Genomic DNA, 22,640 nt, shown 5'->3' on the forward strand with positions numbered 1-22,640 from the left:
GTCTGGCCATTTGACCACAGCAGACAAGGAAACTGTGGGAAAGAGGGCCGGAAATGGCTCAGTGCTCCCATTAGGAGTTTATTCAATTAGCCCAGTCAGCTCTGCTGGGTGGCTGTTGGGTGGTTTTTGGATGAAAAGGCTCAGCATTATGTAAGTGTGATTCAGTCCTGGGACAACACCGGCATAATTATTGTCTCTGACACGACTCTTCTGCCGAGTTCATTCATAGAAGTTTGTGCGAGGGGCAGCGGCTGACCAGAAATAGAGAGAGAGGAGTTTTTTCACTCCCAAGTGGAGCAAGGAATACTAATGTTGTGCTTGATGAAGTCTTCGAAACTTCAATGCATTTCCTGTCCTCATTACCGTCCTGTCTGAGATTGTGTGTGCGTGAAAGAAAAAGTGAGTTCATTCCACCCAGATCTGTTCAGCCCAAGTATTCAGTTTAATGCACTGCAAATAGTCTTTCTCCCTAATGAATGATATTTGAATAGCTGCTACAAATCACTTCGTTTTTCTTTCCTTTTATACAGTTTTTGTATCGCTACACGCTAGATCTCAGCGCACTTGTTGTTCTGTCTTAGATTTATACTGCTTTTTAGTGGAACATTATCGCAACACTGTACACCAGGGGTATTAAAGTCTTTATTTTGGACCAAACGCTACCAGTCAAAAGTTTTTGAACAGTGACATTTTTAATGTTTTTCAAAAAACATTTTCTCTTCTGCTCACCAGGCTTGCGTTTAGTTGAGCCAAAGTACAGCAAAAACTAACATTTTGAAACATATTTACTATTTAAAATAACTGTTCATATTTTATAAAAACTGAATAACTGATTATATTTTAAAATGTAACTCTTTACTGTGATTTCGAAGCTGAATTTTTAACATAATTACTCCAGTTACATGATCCTTCAGAAATGATTCTAATATTTTGATTTACTGCTCAAAAAAACATTTTATTATTATTATTATTATTATGTTGAAAACAGCTGAGTAGAATTTTTTTCAGGTTTCTTTGATGCATATAAAGTTCAGAAGAACAGTATTTGTCTGAAATAGAAATCTTTGTAACTTCATCAATGTTGTTGTCTATACTTTTGATCAATTTAAAGCATCCTTGCTAAATAAATAAATAAATAAAAATTATACTGACTCCAAGCTTTTTAATGGTATAGTGTATAATGTTACAGAAGCTTTTTAATTCAGATAAATGCTGATTTGTGGATCTTTCTATTCATCGAAGAATCCTGAAAAAAACTCAACTGTTTTAAATATTGATAATAATAATAATAATTATAAATGTTTCTGGAACAGCAAATCAGCATATTAGAATGATTTCTGAAGGATCATGTGACTCTGAAGACTGAAGTAATGATGCTGAAAATGTATCTTTGATCACAGGAATGAATTACATTTTTAAAATATATTCAAATAGAAAGCAGTTATTTTAACTAGTAAAATTATTTCACAATATTACTGCTTTTGCTAAACATCCTTATGTTTGTCAAATCTTACATTTATATATAAAGCTAAATAACATTTTTTTTTTTTTTTTTTTTTAAATCAACCCATGGGTTGGATTAGACTCCTCCACAAGCTGTGTCCTCCCTGCGGGCTGTGCATTTGACACCCCTGCATTATGCAAATTGCCCAGTCATTGAGGTGACGTTGGTTATAGATGCCACTCATCTTCATAAGAACCACAAGGTTAAGTGGAACAGCAAGCTAAAAGAAAATGCAAGCGTGGCATGTTAAGATCTATGCTTGTCTTTAAAATGATGTAAAATGGTCCAAGCCAGCTGAGATCATGTGACGTAGCTTTTGATGAAGTAACAGTGGTGTGGAAATGGCTTCCCCTACCTTATGGTTTGCATTATTGATGTTCCTCCGTCACATCTTCGCTCCAGAGACTCAGCACATAAAAGACTCTTATTTATATCTGCTGTTCAGCAAACCTCCTTTTTACCAGGTTTGCTTCTTTGATACAACCTGTGTCAGTCTCACATGCTTAAAAATGAAGAATTGTTCAAATGGCCATTTTCTTTGAAAGTTTGTTTTTTTGCATTGAGTAGAGTTATTTGCAAGCTAGAATACATTTAGGAAGATAATGGCAAAACCTATTTATTAATTGAAAGGTATAGTTAACCCATAATTAACATTCTGTCATCATTTATTTATCTTGACGTATGTTCCAAAAACAAAATACCTTTTAACATTATCCAAGCTGCTCTTAAATGAAAATAAAATGAAAGCACTTTGTGACAGAAAACTCCAAAATGGACAAAAATAAAGTATCAAAGCACCATAAAAGTACTTTTGTGCTCTATTTAAAGTCTATTGAAGCCATACAACTACTTTTATGGTGGATTTTTGACAGCCTGTGGTGCTGGAAAAATGAAAGCCATATGGGTTTAAAACAACATGAAGCTGAGTAACTGATGACAGAATATTCATTTGTGAGAAACTATTGTTTTAATGGCTGAAGGAAGTGAAGAGTATGAATTTTTTAGTGAATTTTCCCTTCTTGTCTCTGTGTTCAGAGTCCTGATGGTGACGTGTTGGTCCGCAGTGACGCCCGTGTGTCTTCTCTCACCCTGAAGTACGCCCAGTACACCGACGCCGGAGAATATCTCTGCACCGCCCGCAACGCCATCGGAGAGACGGCACAGCCTGTGTATCTGGAAGTGCGCTGTGAGTCTATAGTATCTGTAGCCTCATTAGCTTCTATCAGTCACACGTACTGTTGGATACCACACTGATATGCCTCAGAGGCATATGTTTAATTCACAGCAGCACTGCTGCTCGGCTGCAGTCCAAAGAGCATATGGCAACTCAGTTGAGAATGCTAGTTAATGTATCAAAACTACAGCCACCCCTCGACATTATCAGCCCCTTCCCCCACCACAGGACACCAATGGTATGACAAAGCCTCCCAATGGACTTCAGTCACACAGCTTCCTAACCAAACGCAACGTGACAAGGTTTTTGTGTCCACATTGAATGCTGTGTGAATCAGCAGCATCAGTGAAAGTAATTTGAGGAATTATTGATTAATTAATTGTTATTGTTAATACCACAAAGACACATATGGAAAAATGTTAATTATATTATAATATTAGGGATGCACTTCTTGCACGTTTTTAATATTATGGCCAAGAACTGATAGTAATAACTGATGGCTAATGTTAATTTTACTAATAATTATAACACAAAAAAAAATATATTGTGCCTCGCACATCTGAAGCAATGATAGCTGTGTTGGATAAAATTACAATATATACTAGAAAAATACTAGTTAACTTTGCATCATCACAAAAATGCCAAGTTCTGTCATGAAACTCTAGATGGCACAGGCTAAGGGGTTGTTAACGCAAAGCGTTATTCACAGCGTTCAACTTGGCACAAGCTGATTGGTTTATGTTGTAGCTATATGCAGCCAATGAGCTGCTTCTTTACGTTTAAAAGTCTGGTTAGCATTTACTACTGCATTTTGCAGCATGCTTTCAGACTTTCTCTAAAACCCTCCACCTCCCCAGCTCCACCTGTATAAATCTGCTATGGCTATATATTGGCAGATTTATATATCCAATATGGAGTATAAAACCAATAAATAAATAATAAAACCCTTATAATAACAGCCGATAACTAATTTGTAACCAATATACAGTACTGTGCATCCCTAATAAATAAAAAAAAAACAAATGTTGGTCTTCCTCTCAAACCCTCCACCTCCCCAGCTCCACCTGTGTAGATCTGCTATGGTTAAATATTGGCTGATATTTATATCCAATACGGAGTATAATACCCATAAATTTGTAAAAAAAATCTCAAATAACAGCCGATAACCATTATGTAGCCAATATACAGTACCGTGCATCCCTAATAAATTGGTTTAAGAAAAGCTAATGTTGGTTAGCTTTTCAGTGTTGGTTAGCTTTTGGATGTAATTTCATCCAAAACCTTCCACCTCCCCAGCTCCACCTGTGTAGATCTGCAATGGTTATATGTCGGCCGATATATCCTATATGGAATATAATACCAATAAATAATAATAATAATAAAAATAATATCTCTAATAACAGCTGTAAACCATTATGTAACCAATATACAGTACCAAGCATCCCAAATAAATTTAAGAAGAGCTTAAGTTGGTTAGCTTTTGGATGTAATTTCATCCAAAACCTTCCACCTCCCCAGCTCCACCTGTGTAGATCTGCAGTGGTTATATGTTGGCCGATATATCCTGTATGGAATATAATACCAATAAATAATAATAATAAAAATAATAATATCTCTAATAACAGACATACACCATTATGTAACCAATATACAGTACCAAGCATGCCAAATAAATTTAAGAAAAGATAATATTGGTTAGCTTTTGGATGCAATTTCATCCAAAACCCTCCACCTCCCCAGATCCACCTGTATAGATCAGCTATGGTTATCTGTCGGCCAGTATATCCAATATGGAGTATAATACCAAAAAAAAACAGCCATTTACTATTATGTAGCCACTATACAGTACCGGATGTCCCTAAGAAATTAAAGAAAAGCTAATGTTGGTATTTTTCTAATACATTTTCAACACACCTTATTTTATTGTGTTTAGACTACTTTGTATACATTTCATTTATTTAATTATTTATTGTTTGCTTAAAAACAACATACAAAATCTTTATGCATTAACTTAAAAATTGATTAATTGAGAGTAGATAAGCTTAATGGATTCAGTTATTAATAGTGATTCATTGGTAACAGCTATCTGGGGCTGAATTTTAAACCAATGAGATTTTACAGGGTTACAGCATAACAGAAACCCAGCGACCGAACAGAATGTCTTGTTGCTAATCCAGGCTGGTTAGGATTTGCTTGGAAGAGACCAACTTTATTGTTTCTTGATTTGTTGCGTCATTCCTGGTTAGAACAATACATGCTATATTAATGCTAATGTTAGAAGTTTGGTCTGTTCAGTGCATTTACGGCACATATTTTAACTAGTGAACAAACTCCTAATTTTGTTTTGTTTTCAAATGATATATCCAGTAGCATTTAATCTAAGCACTAAATTCTGCTAAAATAGACAAAGTTCCAACCAAAACTGCACCAGTTTACTTTTGTTACCGCGATTCTTATATTGCTGTAACATCAGAAATGGAGCACTCTCTTCTCTCAATCTTTTAATTGCAATCGATAGCAAGCAAAGCATTACCGCCCGTTTTCGCTCTCATTGTGTTCCCCCCACTGCGCCTGTTTGTATTTGTTTTCACATTAGCGCCGGCGTATGCTGTGAAAATACCAGCCTCCCTCTTCGCATGTTTAGTGCATTTGTACCAGTCGTGTATTGTTGCGACGGGACTAATGACATCTGAAGCTCTGATGAATGTGAGAACAGTATCTCAGCGGGCCGGGAGCTATTCGCACGCAGTCTGTGAGGGAACGCGGGCCCGGTCGCACACGTCATGTGAGCATCGTGCCTGAAGTCTCCCCCCAGCATGCTATTCAGGGACACTGCTCGGGGGGAGGGGCCTTTTGAAGCCAGTGAAGCGTGATTGGCTTTTATGTACTGCCATGAACAGATGTGTTCAACATCACACAGCGCTGTGTTTTCAGCACTCTATGTTTAGGCCCTGGACATTTTGATCTTTAACCAGCTTATCCTCAGAATAAAGGCATCAACCATAATGAGAGGGGAGGCTTTGTTCTCCCTTAGCGGATGTAGACGGGCGGTAGGTAGATGAAGGGTCAGCGCTACCAGCAGGTTTATTTGCTTTCAATTGTATATGCTTTGCCTTTCATCACAGACGCCCCGAAAATCCTGGGCTCAGTAGCAGTGTACACGTGGGAGGGCAACCCGGCCAACATCAGCTGTGAAGTGCTGGCTCACCCCAGCGATGTGTCTATTACGTGGCTGCGAGACGGCTTCCAGCTGCCTAACGCTAACACCTCCAATATCAAGATCTACAACACGCCTTCCGCCAGCTACCTGGAGGTACGGCCCACGCAGACGCCTTCCCGAGAACATAAACATTCACATAAACCCAGATGGTTGAAGCTTATGAAACTGGACAAAGAAAATGTGCTGGTTAGATTTCGCCACTAAATCAAAAGAAAGAAATGTGACTTCTATATATTTTTCATTATATTATATTACATTAAATTATATTATACATCCATCCATTATCCAAACTGCATATCCTCTATTATATTATGTTATATTATATTACATTAGATTAAATTAGATTAGATCATATTATATTAGAAAGGACATTTAAAGGAACGGTTCAGCCAAGAATGAAAATTCTGTCATCAATTATTCACCCTCCTGTCGTTCCAAACCCATAAGACCTTTGGAACACAAATTAAGATTTTTGATGACGTTCCAGAGCCCTGCATAGACAGCAATGCAACTACCATGTTCAAGGCCCAGAAAGGTAGTAAGAATAATGACTTTATTTAACAATTTCTTCTCCTCTTCCATGATGCATGCACCTAGTGCTGCTGACGCAGAAGCCGACGTTCTGACATAGAACATCCATCTCTCTTAGTTCATTGTCTGTTTATTCTGGTTCAAATAAGTAAGGCTGGGCAAAAATTTGCAAGTTATCCTCTCTGTTAAAATCTTCAGACATGTTTACAAAGACTCTTTCCTGTACAGTGAGCTGCTGCTTCTGCTTGTAAACAAGGCGCAGCGCGTCTGGGTTCTATGTCAGAACGCCAGCTCCTGCGTCAGCAGCACAACACGTATGCCTCGTGGTACACTTGTGAACACACAAGAAGAAATTGTAGAATAAAGTCGTTGTTTTTTTTTTTTTTTGGACACGAAACATTTTCTCGCTGCTTTATAAAATTAAGGTTGAACCACTGATGTCACATGGGCTATATTGACAATGTCCACGTGTATATTCAGGGTCAGAAAGCTCTCGGATTTCATCAGAAATATCTCAATTTGTGTTCAAAGATGAATGAAGGTCTAATGGGTTTGTAACGGCATGAGGATGAGTAATTAATGACAGAATCTTTTTATTTGCATTATTATTTATTGCATTCATCCTAGTGAGCCTTGTGAATCTGCTTACAAAACAAATTAATTTTGATTCATATACTGATTTGCTCAGTGAACTTTTGTACAGGTTCATTGTTACACCAGTAGTTGACTAAAATGCCTTATGAGCGAGTCATTTGAATCATTCACTTAACTGATTTGTTAAAAACAGTCATTCACAAACGCAACAACTAATATCTTTCTTTTTCTACACTGTAAAAAAAAAAAAAAAACTCAAAAAATGTAGTTTCAACTAGTGTTCGTGCTGCCTTAAAATTTTGAGTTTAGTCAACATGAAATGTTAAGTTGTACTACATGAAAACGTGGATATTTGAGTAAACTTAAAATTTTAAGGCAGCATGAACACTTTTTAAATATGAATATTTGAAATAGTACGGGGATAAAGTTTAAATGTTTAGAGAATAAAGTCAAAATATTATGAGAAGTAAAGCAAAATTGCGAGAATTAATTCGTAGCTATAATGAGATTAAAGATATAATATTTTGAGAGTATATTCTAGGCTATTACGCATGCAAATGGCCCGGATTGGGAGCACCGGGAGATTTCAAAGTGTCAGCTTTCGCAATCTGAATGTTTTATAGCGAAATACAAACATATACTTGTAAATATTTCTTAAATATATATATATATATGAATGTGTTTGTATTTATATATACATAATAATTACACACAGTACACACACATGTATTAGGCAAACTCAAACTTTTATTTTGTATGCAATTAATCGTGATTAATCATTTGACAGCCCTAAATAGCATATTCTTGATATTAATCTGTTTCCGCAAGTCCTTAAGACGAAGTCTTCCTCATCCAAAGAAGATGATGTGGCCACTCGGACGATATTATTCTCGAAATATTTCAACTGTATTCTTGTAGTATTTCGACTTTATTCTTGAAATCTTATTATTATTTTTTTTATTATTATTTTGTAACATAGCACTAAAACACTGTTGTATGTTATTATTATTATTATTAAATAAAACTATTTAAAAGGTTTGGTAATTGAAATAAAGTTTGGTAATTTAAATATTTGTTATAAAAAACAAATATTAGGAAAATGTGTGTAACTAACTTCGCTCAAAACTACGCTAGAATTAAAATGACAAAGGCACATAAAATATGACAAAAGCATGTAACAAAAGCATGTTTAGTTAAAATTAACTAAAATTAAAATGGAAACTGAAAATATAAAAATAAAACCTAATTGAAAATGTTAATAAAACTATAATGATATATAAATAATACTAAAATACCACTTGTTTAGTGAAGGAAATGCATACATTCAATAGGTCCAACCAATATTATGTTTCTTTCTCCTTGTAGCATAAACCCAAATGCTGTTTGGTCATGCTATAGTTAGTGTTTGAAGGCAGGAAAGCAGTCACACATTTCAAGAAATTTGAGTAGACGTATGCAAGAACAATTTGTTCACTTGAAAGATTTGTTCAAAAACAGCTACAATCCAAACGGTTTTGAAAACAAGTTTGATTTTCTGTATCATAAATATTTAATCTACCTTATTTGTTTTGATTTTGGGGTGAAATATGACCTGGACCTGTTTTCGTGAGCTTCACCCAGAAAGGGATAGTGTTGCTTTAGGGCATTACTGCAGCCCATGCGTCTTATCAATATTTCAGCACGGGAGAACGCTGTCAGGAGTAAATACACATCTAATGGAACGAGTGTGATAAAATGCATGTTTGAAAGATAAATGCTAAGATGGAGACTAGAGGTTAATGCATTCGCTTGATCTGTCCCAGGTCAATCCAGAGTCTCAGAGCGATTTTGGCAACTACAATTGCACTGCCTCCAATGAGATCGGGACCGAATCCAAAGAGTTCATCATGATCCCAGCTGGTCTGTTTCGCTGTATTGATTTCAAAACAAACACAATATAGTCATTTATGGCTATAGAAAGTAGAAAATCACATTGACATTGAGTGTTTGGATGTGTTTTGCTTTTAAGGTACTGTATTGCAATTGTAGACTCTTGTAAAAGTGGTGTTAAAGCCGTACAATCAGGCCGTAAAATCATGCATAAGCTGTTAAAGTGCAGTTGTCCCATTGCGCATTGTGAAGTGTCTCCCCTGTGGTGCAGATGTGCCCTCGGCGCCGTCCATCACTCAAGTGCAGCCGTACTCCAGCACGGCTCAGGTGCTTTTCGAGGAGCCCGAGTCCACTGGAGGAGTTCCTGTGCTCAAGTACCGAGCCGAGTGGAGAGCCGTGGGCCGAGGGAAATGGGTGCAGCGAGTCTATGAGGTGAAAGACGGTGAGTCTGTCACACAAAATGGGCAAAACCATCCATATTATATGGATTATAACAACACCACTCAGTGGTTTTATATAAGGTTTAAATACTATTTATTTATTCATTCTGCTCATGTTTCATGAATGATACAGTAGTAATAACATGGCTGCTGTAATATATCAAAGGAATAGTTCGCCCAGAAATTAAACTTACCCTATGATATACTCACCCTTAAGTAAGGCTGCCCTACTTAAGAAGAGAGAGGTGAAAAGACAAAAGAGTATGGCGGAAAAGTTTCAAAACAAAATGCAAAAGCACCTGTTTTAAAAATATTTTGGATTTTGAAAAGCCTGTTGACTGCTGCTATTCTGCCATCTGCCAAGGTGATTGTGAAAGTTTCATATTTATTTGGTTCTGCAGTGTTTGCTGATTTTTATTTATTTAAACTGTGTATTTTTTTTTTTGTTTGTTTGTTTTTATATATATTACATCAAGGTGTATGCTGTGCTTCCAAACTTTCTTATTCATTTTGCTAATAAACATTCTAAGTTTCCTATTTATTTGGTTACACAGTGTTTACTGATTTTTCAGTTTTGTATACCTATTTAAACTTGTCTAAGTTATTATTTTATATTAGACATATCACAGGGTGTATTTTTATTGGTTTTGTTAATAAAAGCTTGTTACGTTACGTTAATACAACTAATTTAAAAGTGAAAGTAAAATGTGCACAATGCTTTTGCAAGCTACTTACAATGAAGGAAAGTGAAGAAAAGAGGGAAAACTCAAACAAACTAAAAACAAACAACTGCTTGACGCCGAATTGTTGCGAATTTGAAAGTGAAAGTAAAATATGCACAGTGCTTTTACCAATTGAAAGTGAGGAAAAGAGGGAAAACTGAAACAAACTAAAAACAAACAATTACTAGATGCTGAATAGCTGCTAATTTGAAAGTGAAAGTAAAACTCGAACTATACTTAGAGGACATATTGCTGTATTGCTTAAATTTTCATTAGTCGGTCTTAAAAAAGTCTTTAAAAAGTCTTAAATTTACCCTCATAAAACCTGCAGAAACCCTGAATCAATTATTAAAATGTTAATGCAGCCTCCTTGCTGTTTTTTCCTTTTTTGCATGTGCTTGAGCGCTTATTAGGCTATGTAGGCAATTAAAGGCTCACTATTATGATTTATATGGTTTATTAAACATGCAACTAATAGTTGACTAATCCCTAAAATGAATGACTACTAGTCGACCAGAATAATTTTTAGTCAGGGGCAGCCCTACCCTATACATGACTCTGTCTTTCAGATGAATACACTCAGAGTTATATTAAAAAATGTCCTGGTTCTTCCAAGCTTTATAATGGCAGCGAATGGGTGTTGAGATTTTGAAGCCCAAAAAACTGCATCCATCCATCATAAAAAGTGCTCCACGCAGCCCTGGGTGGTTAATAAAGGCCTTCTAAAGTGAATTGATGATTTTGTGTAAGAAAAAAATCCATATTTAAAACTTTATAAACCGTAATCTCTAGTCATCCCATGAACGTGCATACAACAGTTAGTAAGTATACAAAAGTTTTAAGTATGGGTATTTTTCTTACACAAACACACAAAGCACTTTTTTATAATGGATGGGTGCACTTTATTGGGCTTCAGAAAATCTTAAACCCCTTTCACTGCCATTATAAAGCTTGGAAGAGTCAGGACATTTTTTAATATAACTCTGATTATATTCGTCTGAAAGAAGAAAGTCATATACACCTGGGATGGCTTTAGGGTTAATAAATCATGGGGTAATTTTTATTTTTGAGTAAACTATGCCTTTAATGAATGTTTTTGCTATGCTGTTGAATGTCATCATCACTCAACGCCTGTATCTTTAAATGTCAAATGGATTTCCTCATGTTCAGGTTTTATGTTGACCATTTAACATTAAATGCTGTTGTTTATGAATTAATAAATGGGTTTTTGATTAAATCTGCTTCTTGCTGCTTCCCAGCAGGACTGAGTTCGGTCACAGTCACTGGCCTTAAACCCGAAACCGATTACGAAGTCAAGATGTCCGCCATCAACGGCAAGGGCGAAGGCGACAGCAGCCAGTCAGTGGTCTTCAAAACCGAGCATGTCCGTGAGTATCACTTTTCTCTCTCTCAGGAGCCCATGGTTCCATCAACAGCAGCGCAGCGTGGCGTGACGGCCCACACACCTCATCACAAGCTAGTGTGAAGTCTCTGGCTGACGCAGACGCTAAAAGATACAGTTTGTGCTCATGGTGCTAAAGAGTACGGCGTAATGACTTAAGTAGTTTGAATATTAATATATTTTCAGTGCCTTGACCAGTTCTCTCATTTTACTGAATTACAAATTCGGGATTATAGCATGACATTATTTTAAAGGTTAAGTGTGTATTTTTATTAATGAATGTAGGAATGAATATTGTATTAGGGTTATTGGTGTTAATCAGAGCTAAAATCGTTTAAAAATGTTACTTGAAGTAAAATAAACGTTAACTAAAATCACATAAAATGTTAAAGTCTTAAGTTTAGATTATTTCAGCTAATTGCCAAGCCATCGTTTCTTATTTTAATTTCGAGTACTAAAATAACTAAAACTAAAACTGAAAACTGAAAGAATGAATGAATGAATGAATGAATGAATGAAAATAAGAACTATATTCACATAAAAAAATAATAATAAAAATGTGAAACAAACACATAAAAACAAAATTACTATAACAACTTAATAACTAAAAATACTAAAAATAATATATCAATTATACTAATAACAGTAAGATAGATAGATAGATAGATAGATAGATAGATAGATATGACTTTTTTAAAATGAACATTTTTATAACTTTTTTCATTTTATTTATTGACATTTGACATTTTCCCTTTTTTATAATAAACAATAACTAAAATCACATAAAATGTCTTAAATCTTAAATTTAGATTATTTAAGCTAGTTGTTAAGCCATCATTTCTCATTTTATTTAATGATTTTTTCTTATTTTATTTAATTATTTCTTAAATAAATAAATAAAGGAAAATACAAACTTTATACACAAAAAAAGAAAAAAAAGCATGATTGAAAAAAGAACTATATACACACATAAAAAAACCTAATAAAAATGTAAAACAAAATAAAAACTATAATAATATATAAATAAATAGAATAAATAAAAATTACAATAATATATCAGCTATGCCAATAGCAGACAGACAGACAGACAGATATACAGATAGATAGATATTACTTTTTTAAAATCAACATTTTTATTAAAAAAATAATAATTATTGACATTTGGCGTTTTCCCCTTTTTATAATAAATGAATAACTAATTTTTCAAATTATTTTTTCTTATTTTGTTATTATTTCTTATTTTAAAAAAATAAAATAAAATAAGAACTTTATACACAAAAAAGAAAAAAATGAATGAAAATAAGAACTATATACACACACAAAAAAACTAATATGTAAAAATTTTTAAAACAAAATAAAAACTATAATAATATATAAATAAATAGAATAAACAAAAACTATAATATATCAGATAGACAGATTCATAGATTGATGGATATTACTTTTTTAATTAATTTATTTTAATAACATCTTTATATATATAATTTTTGTTCTTTTTTTCTTTTTGAGAAAGCTCAAGTCTCAAATAAAAAATACAAAAATAAAAATAAATACGTATAGATAGATAAATAAATAAATAAAGTCCTACTGCAACTCTGTCACTATTAGGCACTCCAGACAGGCTTTTGCATGGTTCTTTTTAAGTAGTACCTTCTTTTGTGTCTCCCTTCCATACAGGCCAGTATTATGTAGAGCTCTTGATTTGGTTGACTGGCTCACCTTTACGCTGTTCTCAGCTGAACTGAACTGAACTCTGTCGCTCCTTCAGAGTAATTCTTAGCCTGTCTGTGGCGTCTTGAAGGACCACCTTTTCTAGGTGAAAGAAGGTGGTTTGGTGCAGTAGCCACTTTTTGACAATATATAAACCGATCCCACTTGCCTGTCCAGTGTTTGCACATTTTTTGCCCTTGTGCAGGATATGTATTATTCATTGTGAAGAGAAACCAGGTGGTTATTTTAATCATTCATAGGTAGAAGCCTATGGATGTGCTAAAAATGTTAGATAAAAACTGCCACAGCATATTTCAGTCATTTGTGACAAGAATATTCCAGCAAATTGTGCATTTTGACTTTCAGTGCATAGAAATAGATCAACAAAGGACTAAATATTAATGTTTTGATTTGTAATTCAGTGCAATGAGAACAGTGGTCTTGATGCATTTGCAAATTACTGTGTATAAATAATATATGCCTGGCAGGTTTATTGCTGCTAAGCGCGTTTATATACACTGGTCACACTTTACATAAATGATTTCTTACATCAATAATTGATTCAGCTATGAGAAATTCGACTGGTAAGAACAGAACATCTTGTTCTCACACTGGAGATAAAATTCTGCAAACATTCCACAAAGCATCAATAAAAATCAATCATAACGTCGCACACTAAAGGAATATTCCCGTGATTTGTGTTCATATTCTCATCACGTATAAACGCCACGCACATCTACCCTCTCACTCCCCCTGGTGGGTGTTTGTGTGATTAGCCGGATGTTTTGGACTGAGTCAAGAGATGCCATTATCACATAATACACTCAACACATTGTGCACTGGGATTTATTTCCTGTCAGTACATGAAACAAAACCCATTTAGTGGCGAAATCTCCAGGATGTAGTCCAGAGAGTAATGACTCTAACTCAGGTAAAGTATGAGTGATGAGAGTGTATTGCTGTCTGATCTTGTTTCCAGCTTTTACCCTTTGACATTTTCAGACTTTTCTGTTTTCATCCTGTCATTTCATGTGATTTTCCCCTATTTTGTTTCCCATTTGTATGTCTTTTTCATTTTCCACTGGATACTTTAGGGTATTCTTACACAAGTAAGTGTTTCATGTCCCCCTGTGATCATTGTTATCTTTTGATATCACACATGTTTATTCATATTTTATTATTTGTTAATATGTTGTGGATTTAAAGACCCCATGATATCAAAATGAGAGTTTTGTGGCTTCAAGTCCATATCTGTTGTGAGGTCATCCGAATATGTACTCGTAAAAGTTGACTAAAGTAAAAGTTTTTGTGCTTTTTAGAATGAACATGAACACATTAAAGATAACTAGGCTCGTCATGTGTTCTTATGGGGTCTTTAAGTTCATAAGTTCAATTTTTTCCTCAGTTATCAAACTAAATAAAAGTAAACATTTTCTTTTTTTTTTTTCATATGCTCCCTAGATGGGATTTTTCATTTTCACACTGAGGATACAGGTTTGTTATATACTGTAGCTGTATGATGATCTTCATAGATATATTAAAACAAAAAAACAAAATATTGCTCTGGCTTTGTGGCTGCAAAAAAAGCCTCCACATTCTTTTTTTTTTAGGCAACACACAGTTAATCGAAATATTAGTGCACAACATGAAGTATTTAAAGTTTAGCAACTTTAAATATTTCTTGAGCGAATGAGATCCAGTGTGATGTGTTTACAGTATCACATGCTTCGTCCAAAAACTAATGCATGATCCTTTAGTATTATAGCAATACTTCAGTGTTTCCTCTGTTTTTATTGGTAAATATGTCTTGACAACTTACCAGTAGTGTTTGCATAAGCAGCCATTACTATGGTATAGGTTTTGAACAAACCTTTAACTCTAAGTATTAAACTTGAATACATATTCCATACCGTTTGGGCTGAGCAGATGAATAACACCTCAAATTATGCTGCGAAAGCAGTGTTGTTACTTTATTAAGCAGCAAGAGTTTTTTTTTTTTTTTTTTTTAACCCTGGCAGATGATAAAATTGGCAGAAAAGTCCTGTAAACTCAATAAGAGGACCCAAGCTATATAATGTTGTGAAGATCTAGTGGTGGGCCCTTTAGATTTAAAAAAAACATTCAGAACAACCTCTTAGCAACGCTCTAGCAACCACCAAAAACACCTTATGTACTGTATAGCATTATGGTAAAGGGGTCATTGGATGCAAAACTTTTACAGGTTGTCTGAACATAAATGTGTTGGCAGTGTGTGTACACAACCACCTTATTATGATACAAATCTGGTGGTATTTTTGTAATCTTTATAAGAAATATCCCTTTTTCAAATCAAGCCATTCTCAGCTTCGTGTCAGTGTGACGTCACACCGACAAAGGCCGCTTCCATGATAGTTGATTGACATGCCTGTTTTACCTTAGACCCGCCCTGATTGAGCTATGAGCAGTTCAACTCCGACCGCCGTTTCACCTCCGGTGCAGGGGAAGACAAGAATGTCTCAGATTAAGCAACTGAGGTGTTCTGTTGTTGGATGTAATAATGATCATAGCAGTCGTCATTTACTCCCGACATCTGAGCCGCTGAAGACGCAGAGGATTAACGTTACTTTCGTTTTAGAAGGAAATATGCCCGACCATATACATAAATGCGTCTGTTTTTGCGCAAATCATTCGTGACACAGCTTCACCTACAGCAGAAGTGAGTATACGCGTTTTTATGCATCTTTGCAAATCACCTTTCTTAATAATATGCTAGTTAGCAAGTTTCGCAGCTAAACGGGGCTAAAGTAAATAGACTGGCTCGTCACCCCACAGAAGAGAGGGGCGGGTCGAGCAGAGCTCATTAGCAGGGCTGATTTTGACAAGGTAAAAATTGTGTTTTTTACACTACCGCTAAGAAATTTTAACCAAAGTATGTTATAGACTTCTCATTAAGACCCTAAAGAATCATATCAGCTTGTGGAAAATGGGCATCCGATGACCCCTTTAAAGGAGAAGTCCACTTCCAGTCATCCAAGATGTTCATGTCTGTCTGTCTGTCTTCAGTTGTAAAGAAATTATTTTTTGAGGAAAAACATCTTCTATTATGCCCCGAGTTTGAACTTCCAAAATGCAGTTTAAATGCGGCTTCAAACGATCCCAAATGCGGGTGTAAATGATCCCAGCCAAGGAAGAAGGGTCTTATCTAGCGAAACAATCAGTTATTTTCATAAAAATAATACAATTTATATGCTTTTTAATGCCAAATGCTTGTCTTGTTTTACTCTGCCTGAACTCTGTTTTGTTCCGGTTCCTGACAGTTATGGCATGTCGAAAAACTCCCATCTCATGTTCTCCCTCAACTTCAAAATCGTCCTATATCGCTGTTTTACCTTTTTTGTTAAGGGTGTTTGATCTTCTTTGCATGTTCACTTTGCAAAGACTGGGTTGGTACTTCTGCTGCGACGTAAGATGATTTTGAAATGATTTTTGAAGTTGAGGGAGAAAATGCGATTGAAGTTTTTCGACATACCCTGTCTTGAACCAGAATACACAGTTCAGGGAAAGAAAGGCATGACGAGCAATTGAGATGAAAAAGTATTTAATTTTTTTTTTTTTTTTTTATGAAAATAACTGATCGTTTTGCTAGATAAGACCCTTCTTTCTTGGCTGGGATCGTTTTCAACTGCATTTGGGATGGTTTGGGATCCGCAAACAATTTCTTTATGACTGAAGAAAGACAGACATGAACATCTTGGATGACAAGGGGGTGAGTACGTTATCTGTACATATTTGTTCTGGAAGTGACACCATAGCAGTCCATTATATCAAGAAAAATGTTTTTCTCAGAAAACCTAATTTATTTACGAAGGAAATAAAGACACCACACAAACAACCATTTAAAACACTTCAACAACCAAATAGCAATGTAGTAGCAACCACCAAGAACACTGTAGTAACCATGTAACCACCCTAGCAAGTAGGGCTGGGCGATAAATCGATAATTATCGCACAAAATAAATTTCCTCAATAAACTGTGATGAGTTCGATAAATATTTGATATAATGTTTATGCAGCAAAGGTGGAACGAAAGAGTGCTAGTCATTTAAAGTGCGCCACTTGGACCGTTTATTCGCTGGAATCAAAGTATAAACAGCAGCGCGGCACGAACTTGCTAGAGCAGATGCGTTCACTCGCTGATGAGTCTTGGTCTGTGTTGCCAAGTCTGCGGGTTAAAGAGACCCCAATAACGTCATATTTAGCCCCTGGAATGCGAATTTATGTTGTGAAAACCTGGCAACCCTGGTCTCGGTCACTACACAGCAATGTGAGATCCAGTGTGAAAAGCTTGAATTTAGCGAAGAACACAAAGCCAGATGAAACAGCACTGAGAAACACTGTGCGCACAGTCAGACACAGTCAGAAGGCTTTTTAATCTACAAATCACCATCACTTACCATAGATTTACTGTAGTAGCACTAACTACACAGTGGTATTGTGTCAGAAATGTGGGTATATTTGTTTCAAATTTTATTATATTATTAACGTAGACATGTATTGAAGGAGGAGTAATCGAATATAATTACAGTATTTTTTGTGATTAGGCTATAGTGTCTATGCATTTATACTTAATGTATTTACTACCGTTTTCATACAAATACCTAGAAACCATATTACATTTTTACCATGGTATTGAGGTGCTATATTTGTGGTTTTAACTGTTATTATCATGATCTAAATGTATGCTACTATGGAAGAGCTATGGTTAATTAAAAAAAAAAAAAACAAACAAGAAAAAAAAACAAACTCAAACATTCAGAATAATTAAATTTCACCATATTAAATTGAGGTTGCTACAATTTTTTACAGATATTACAGATTATGATAATAAATATAAATCTACATCTGCATCCTAACTCAAGATACTATCAAATGTGTATTCCTAAAAGAGAAAACATTTTATATTATTATTAATATTGTCAGGCGACACAAACCTGTTTCTTGATTTGAAACAATATTACTCGTTAAAATGTTAAGGAAAAATGACTTTAAAAAGTGTAAAGAATTAAAAAAACATTAAGTGTTTGTCATGTTATGACCATACAGAATAGTTTAAAGCCGCAATTAACCATTTGGTTTTTGCAACTGTCACATTGTAGCAAAAATCTGCCTTTAAACTTGAAAGCAATAAAAATGTGACATTTATTGTGACAATTATCGAAATCAACAGATATGAAAAAAAAATATTGTGATAATTTTTTTTTGGCCATATCACCCAGCCCTACTAGCAACGCACTAACAGCCGTTCAAAACACTTACCAACACTTTAGCAAACACCATAAACACCCTAGAACTTGCAACTGCATAGCAACATGCTGAGCGAGCACCAAGAACACCCTAGCAACTGCTTAGAAAGAAACTTTGAACAATTTTGCAACTGCGTTAGCAACACAGTGACAGGAAAATGCGCTAAGAACCACTCTATGCCAAACCAGGTTTTGTGTAATCACCACTCACAGTTTGTTCAGGACATGTAAAAAATGAACTAGCTTGAGCGATTTTCAGTTGTTTAATCAGAACATATGCTCAATCTCTCAGAGGAAATCCTGCCCAGTGTGTCTGTGCTTCTATGCTCAATGTTGTGATCTTTGTGATTAAAGCCATTTTGAGTTGCTTTGTTTTGTGTTTCTCTGCAGTTTGTTCTAACCCTTGACTTGATCTTTTTTTCACATAATTACATTTGTGTCTGTATTTTTGTATCTTTCATGCAACCTCTTCCAATTTCCTTTCAACCAATCATGTGCGTGCATATGATGTGACTGTGTCATGTGGCTTGCATGGTGCTGGTGATGTCATCATCCACACTGACGAGCAGAAGGTAAACACTCGGGCCCGGCTCCATCCTCTCATGTACAGGATTAGCCTTCACTCACATCTGAATCACCATATTCATCCCTAAGCAGCCATTATAACTCACTCCTGTCACATTTCTAGAATTAAATCCCCTCAGACAGGTCATGAAAATTCATCCATTCCATCCAATTTTTAGCCGAGACTGTTACCCTTGAGCAACCACTGCGCTTCTGACTGCACAAATGATCTTCCGTGGTGAATATGCAATCAGAAAAAAAAAGTCGATGCCGTGTCCTGCCAACCATGGAAATGACATCAAAAGCTCTGGAGCTGAAAAACATTTCCCCAGAGCGATCGCTGGCTACGACGATCTCGCTCTTTTATGTTCAGTCTAAACATTTTGACAAGCAGCGGGTTTACAGACGCTCTACACTGACGTCCTTTCATCTTGTGCTGCTTTGGATATGCTGCTACCAGTGTACAATTATATCCAAATTAGGAAATCCCGAAAAAATGCTGCAGTAGACGCCGCGAGTGGTTGATCTCAATGGTTTATTTATTTTCCGGTTTCGAGCATGTTTCAGTAACTTTCACAGTACCGCATTTCCTTCCAACGTACCTTTGAACCTTTTAGAGGGGTCCTCCTCTTCTCTCCCAAGTTTGTCCTTTGATGTTCCGGTTGTTTTTGCTTGCATGTAAATTTTATGATGACTCTGTACAGAAAAATAGTGCAACTCTCTTTTCATTGCACAGTTGCTTACTTTGCTTGTACACCTTGACTAATGATATAGGTTTTACAATGTTTCTGTGATTGGAGTATGTTGGTCTCTGTTTTGCTTGTTTTTTTGTAAGACAAAAGAGGCAGATTTATTAGCAGTTGCACCATTTTGTGTCTTTTTCACAAACCACACAAATCCAGTTCAAGCAGGCAATATCTTTAGTGAAATTAGTGCCATGCATATTTAAAATTGAATTGAAGCAGTCAAGTTTACAATGTTTATTAAACAGGTTTCCACTTTAATCAAAAAAAAAAAAAAAGTATAACTCGATTAATGTAACCATTTTAAACATCACGGGGTGGGTTTGCTCTATAAGCCAGTGAAGTAATATAAGCATTTCTTTACTTTTTGAACACATGCAATTGTTTTTTAGTTTTTACCATAATTTGCATTAATATCCAACATTTCTACATCACAGACTTTTGATTGTTTTATCCCAAATGTTGTTTTCATAATGCAAGGCACAGTGTGATCAACAAGCATTGCACTGGCTTGTTCACCAGAAGTGGAATAAGATATTTTATGTACACCTTCACATGCAGTACCTGAACAATCAGGCTAGTGCATTTTTTTTTCTATAAAGTTTATCATTCTCATGTGCTTTGTCAGTTACAACATTAAAGTGTTTTAAGCCATTCAAGCACAAGATAGCGCAAAAGAGATTTCAATGCAGTACTCACATGCTGTGATAGATTGTTTCTGTGCATGCATGCAAAAATCCGTAGCTTGGTCAGAACGCAAGTACCAAATTGAGTTCTCTTTCGCGTCGTCTTGAGCAAATGCACACAAAATTATGCCAGAATTTCCTTTTTGCTGAGTATGCATGTAAACACGCATTGTTTATGACCCGTTCTTCACCACAAGCCCACAGGTCCATGACTTCTTCCACCTGTAATGGTAGTATTGCTCAGTCCCCTCACCTTATCGGCTCAAATGCATACGCACTTGCACTTATTGTGGGATCTACCTCCTTTCAAGTTTGTCTTTCTCCATTTCAAGACAAGTGTGTTTAAAAGTAAAGACATGCTTATGATACTTTACTGGCCAACGGAGCAAACAAACCCTGTGACGTCAGACGCTGTGGTATTGCCAGATGGCAGCGTCCTTGCTTGAAAAGGCTATAACAAAACATCCTGTTTCCTTTAAAATGGTTACGTTAATCGCGTTTGGTATACACTGTCAGTCAAAAGTTTTTGAACAGTAAGATTTTGAGTGTTTTTTTTTTTTTTTTTTTTAAAGAAATCTCTTTGCTCACCAAGCCTGCATTTATTTGATCCAAAGTACAGCAACAATTGAAATAGTTTTACTATTTAAAATAACTGTTTTCTATTTGAATATATTTTAAAATGTCATTTATTTTTGTGATCAAAGCTAATTTTTAGCATCACTACTCCAGTCTTTAGTGTCACATGATCCTTCAGAAATCATTCTAATATGCTGATTTGCTGCTCAAAAAGCATTTATTATTATTATGTTGAAAACAGCTGAGTAGATTTTTCTTTTCAGGTTTCTTTGATAAATAGAAAGTTCAGAAGCATTTTTCTAACATAGAATTTTTTTAGTAACATTATAAATGTCTTTATCATCACTTTTGATCAATTTAATGCATCCTTGCTAAAAAGAAGTATTAATTTCTACAATTTCTTAAAATATATATATATATATATATATATATATATATATTATAATAAAACATGCAAATCAGCATATAAACATGATCTCTGAAGGATTGTGTGACACTGAAGACTGGAGTAATGATGCCGAAAATTTAGCTTTGGTCACAGGAATAAATTACAATTTAAAATATATTCAAATAGAAAACAGATATTATAGATAGTAAAAATATTTCAGTTTTTACTGTTTTTGTTGTACTGTGGTTCAAATAAATGCAGGCTTGATGAGCAGAAGAAAAAAAAAAAAAAAAAAAAATATATATATATATATATATATATATATATATATATATATATATATATATATATATGTGTATATATATATATATATATATATATATATATATATATATATATATATGTGTATATATATGTATGTGTATATATATATATGTGTATATATATATGTGTGTATATATATATATATATATATATATATATATATATATATATATATAAACAGATCTGTTTCCATACTTGGCAAAAAACTGTATGCGAGTTTAGTATGTCTGAATTCATACTATTCATAAAATAGTAGTGTTTAAGTAATTGCTATTTTTTTAACATACCTTCTTTTATGTAAGTAAGGATCATAATCGATTGTCAGTTTGAACTGAATTGACAGAACTGAATTTTAAATTCCAATTCGATTACTGAATTAAGATAGCAAACTGGCTGCAGAATTTCAATTCGAATTTGAATATAAGGACATAAATTAAAATGAATTTCAAAGAATGTAGCTTTTTTTTCTACAAAGCAAAGTGTGTACATACAAACTTTAAATATTGCTTTAAAAAAAGGTTTATAGGCCTTACAAACCAGGAGGACTGACACATAAATTAGCTTTTAGTCTTTTAGTGTATATTTTTTATTATATTAAAAACAGTTGCATGAAATGTTCCTGAAATGTTTTATCGGTGTTGAATTGCAGTTCCTTTAATTTTAGCTCAACTTCTTGTGGTTGCAGTCAATTGAACTCAAATTCTAACCAATGGAATTGAAATCCCAATTCAAAATTTAGCCAATTCTGCTACTTAGCACTCACTAGCAACCAGCAAATTAGGCCATCGTGGGGCGTTTTATTAGATATTACCTAATTTGCATAACGCCTTTAGCGAATCCGTTGCTAAAACAACGCAGTCAGCGTGTGCAAACAAATGGCGCAATTCATTCTTGGTGAATTCCCCCTAGAA

The 22,640-nt window shown here is 34.7% G+C and overlaps 1 protein-coding gene across 11 annotated transcripts in view; it reads left to right on the plus strand.

Annotated features, from left to right (window-relative positions):
* ncam1b (neural cell adhesion molecule 1b) overlaps window positions 1-22,640 on the plus strand; it is a 127,940-nt gene that overhangs the window by 84,289 nt on the left and 21,011 nt on the right. For 8 of the 11 annotated variants that reach the window (XM_051129194.1, XM_051129201.1, XM_051129198.1 and 5 more), the window contains 5 exons: window positions 2,540-2,690; window positions 5,804-5,991; window positions 8,826-8,922; window positions 9,164-9,334; window positions 11,314-11,442. In XM_051129194.1, the coding sequence (XP_050985151.1) occupies window positions 2,540-2,690; window positions 5,804-5,991; window positions 8,826-8,922; window positions 9,164-9,334; window positions 11,314-11,442 (736 nt within the window). The remainder of the gene's footprint in view (window positions 1-2,539; window positions 2,691-5,803; window positions 5,992-8,825; window positions 8,923-9,163; window positions 9,335-11,313; window positions 11,443-22,640) is intronic. The other 3 variants (XM_051129195.1, XM_051129197.1, XM_051129200.1) reach the window with 1 other exon arrangement.

This window comes from Labeo rohita, chromosome 15 (genome assembly GCF_022985175.1).
Source record: "Labeo rohita strain BAU-BD-2019 chromosome 15, IGBB_LRoh.1.0, whole genome shotgun sequence".
Taxonomy (NCBI): domain Eukaryota; kingdom Metazoa; phylum Chordata; class Actinopteri; order Cypriniformes; family Cyprinidae; genus Labeo; species Labeo rohita.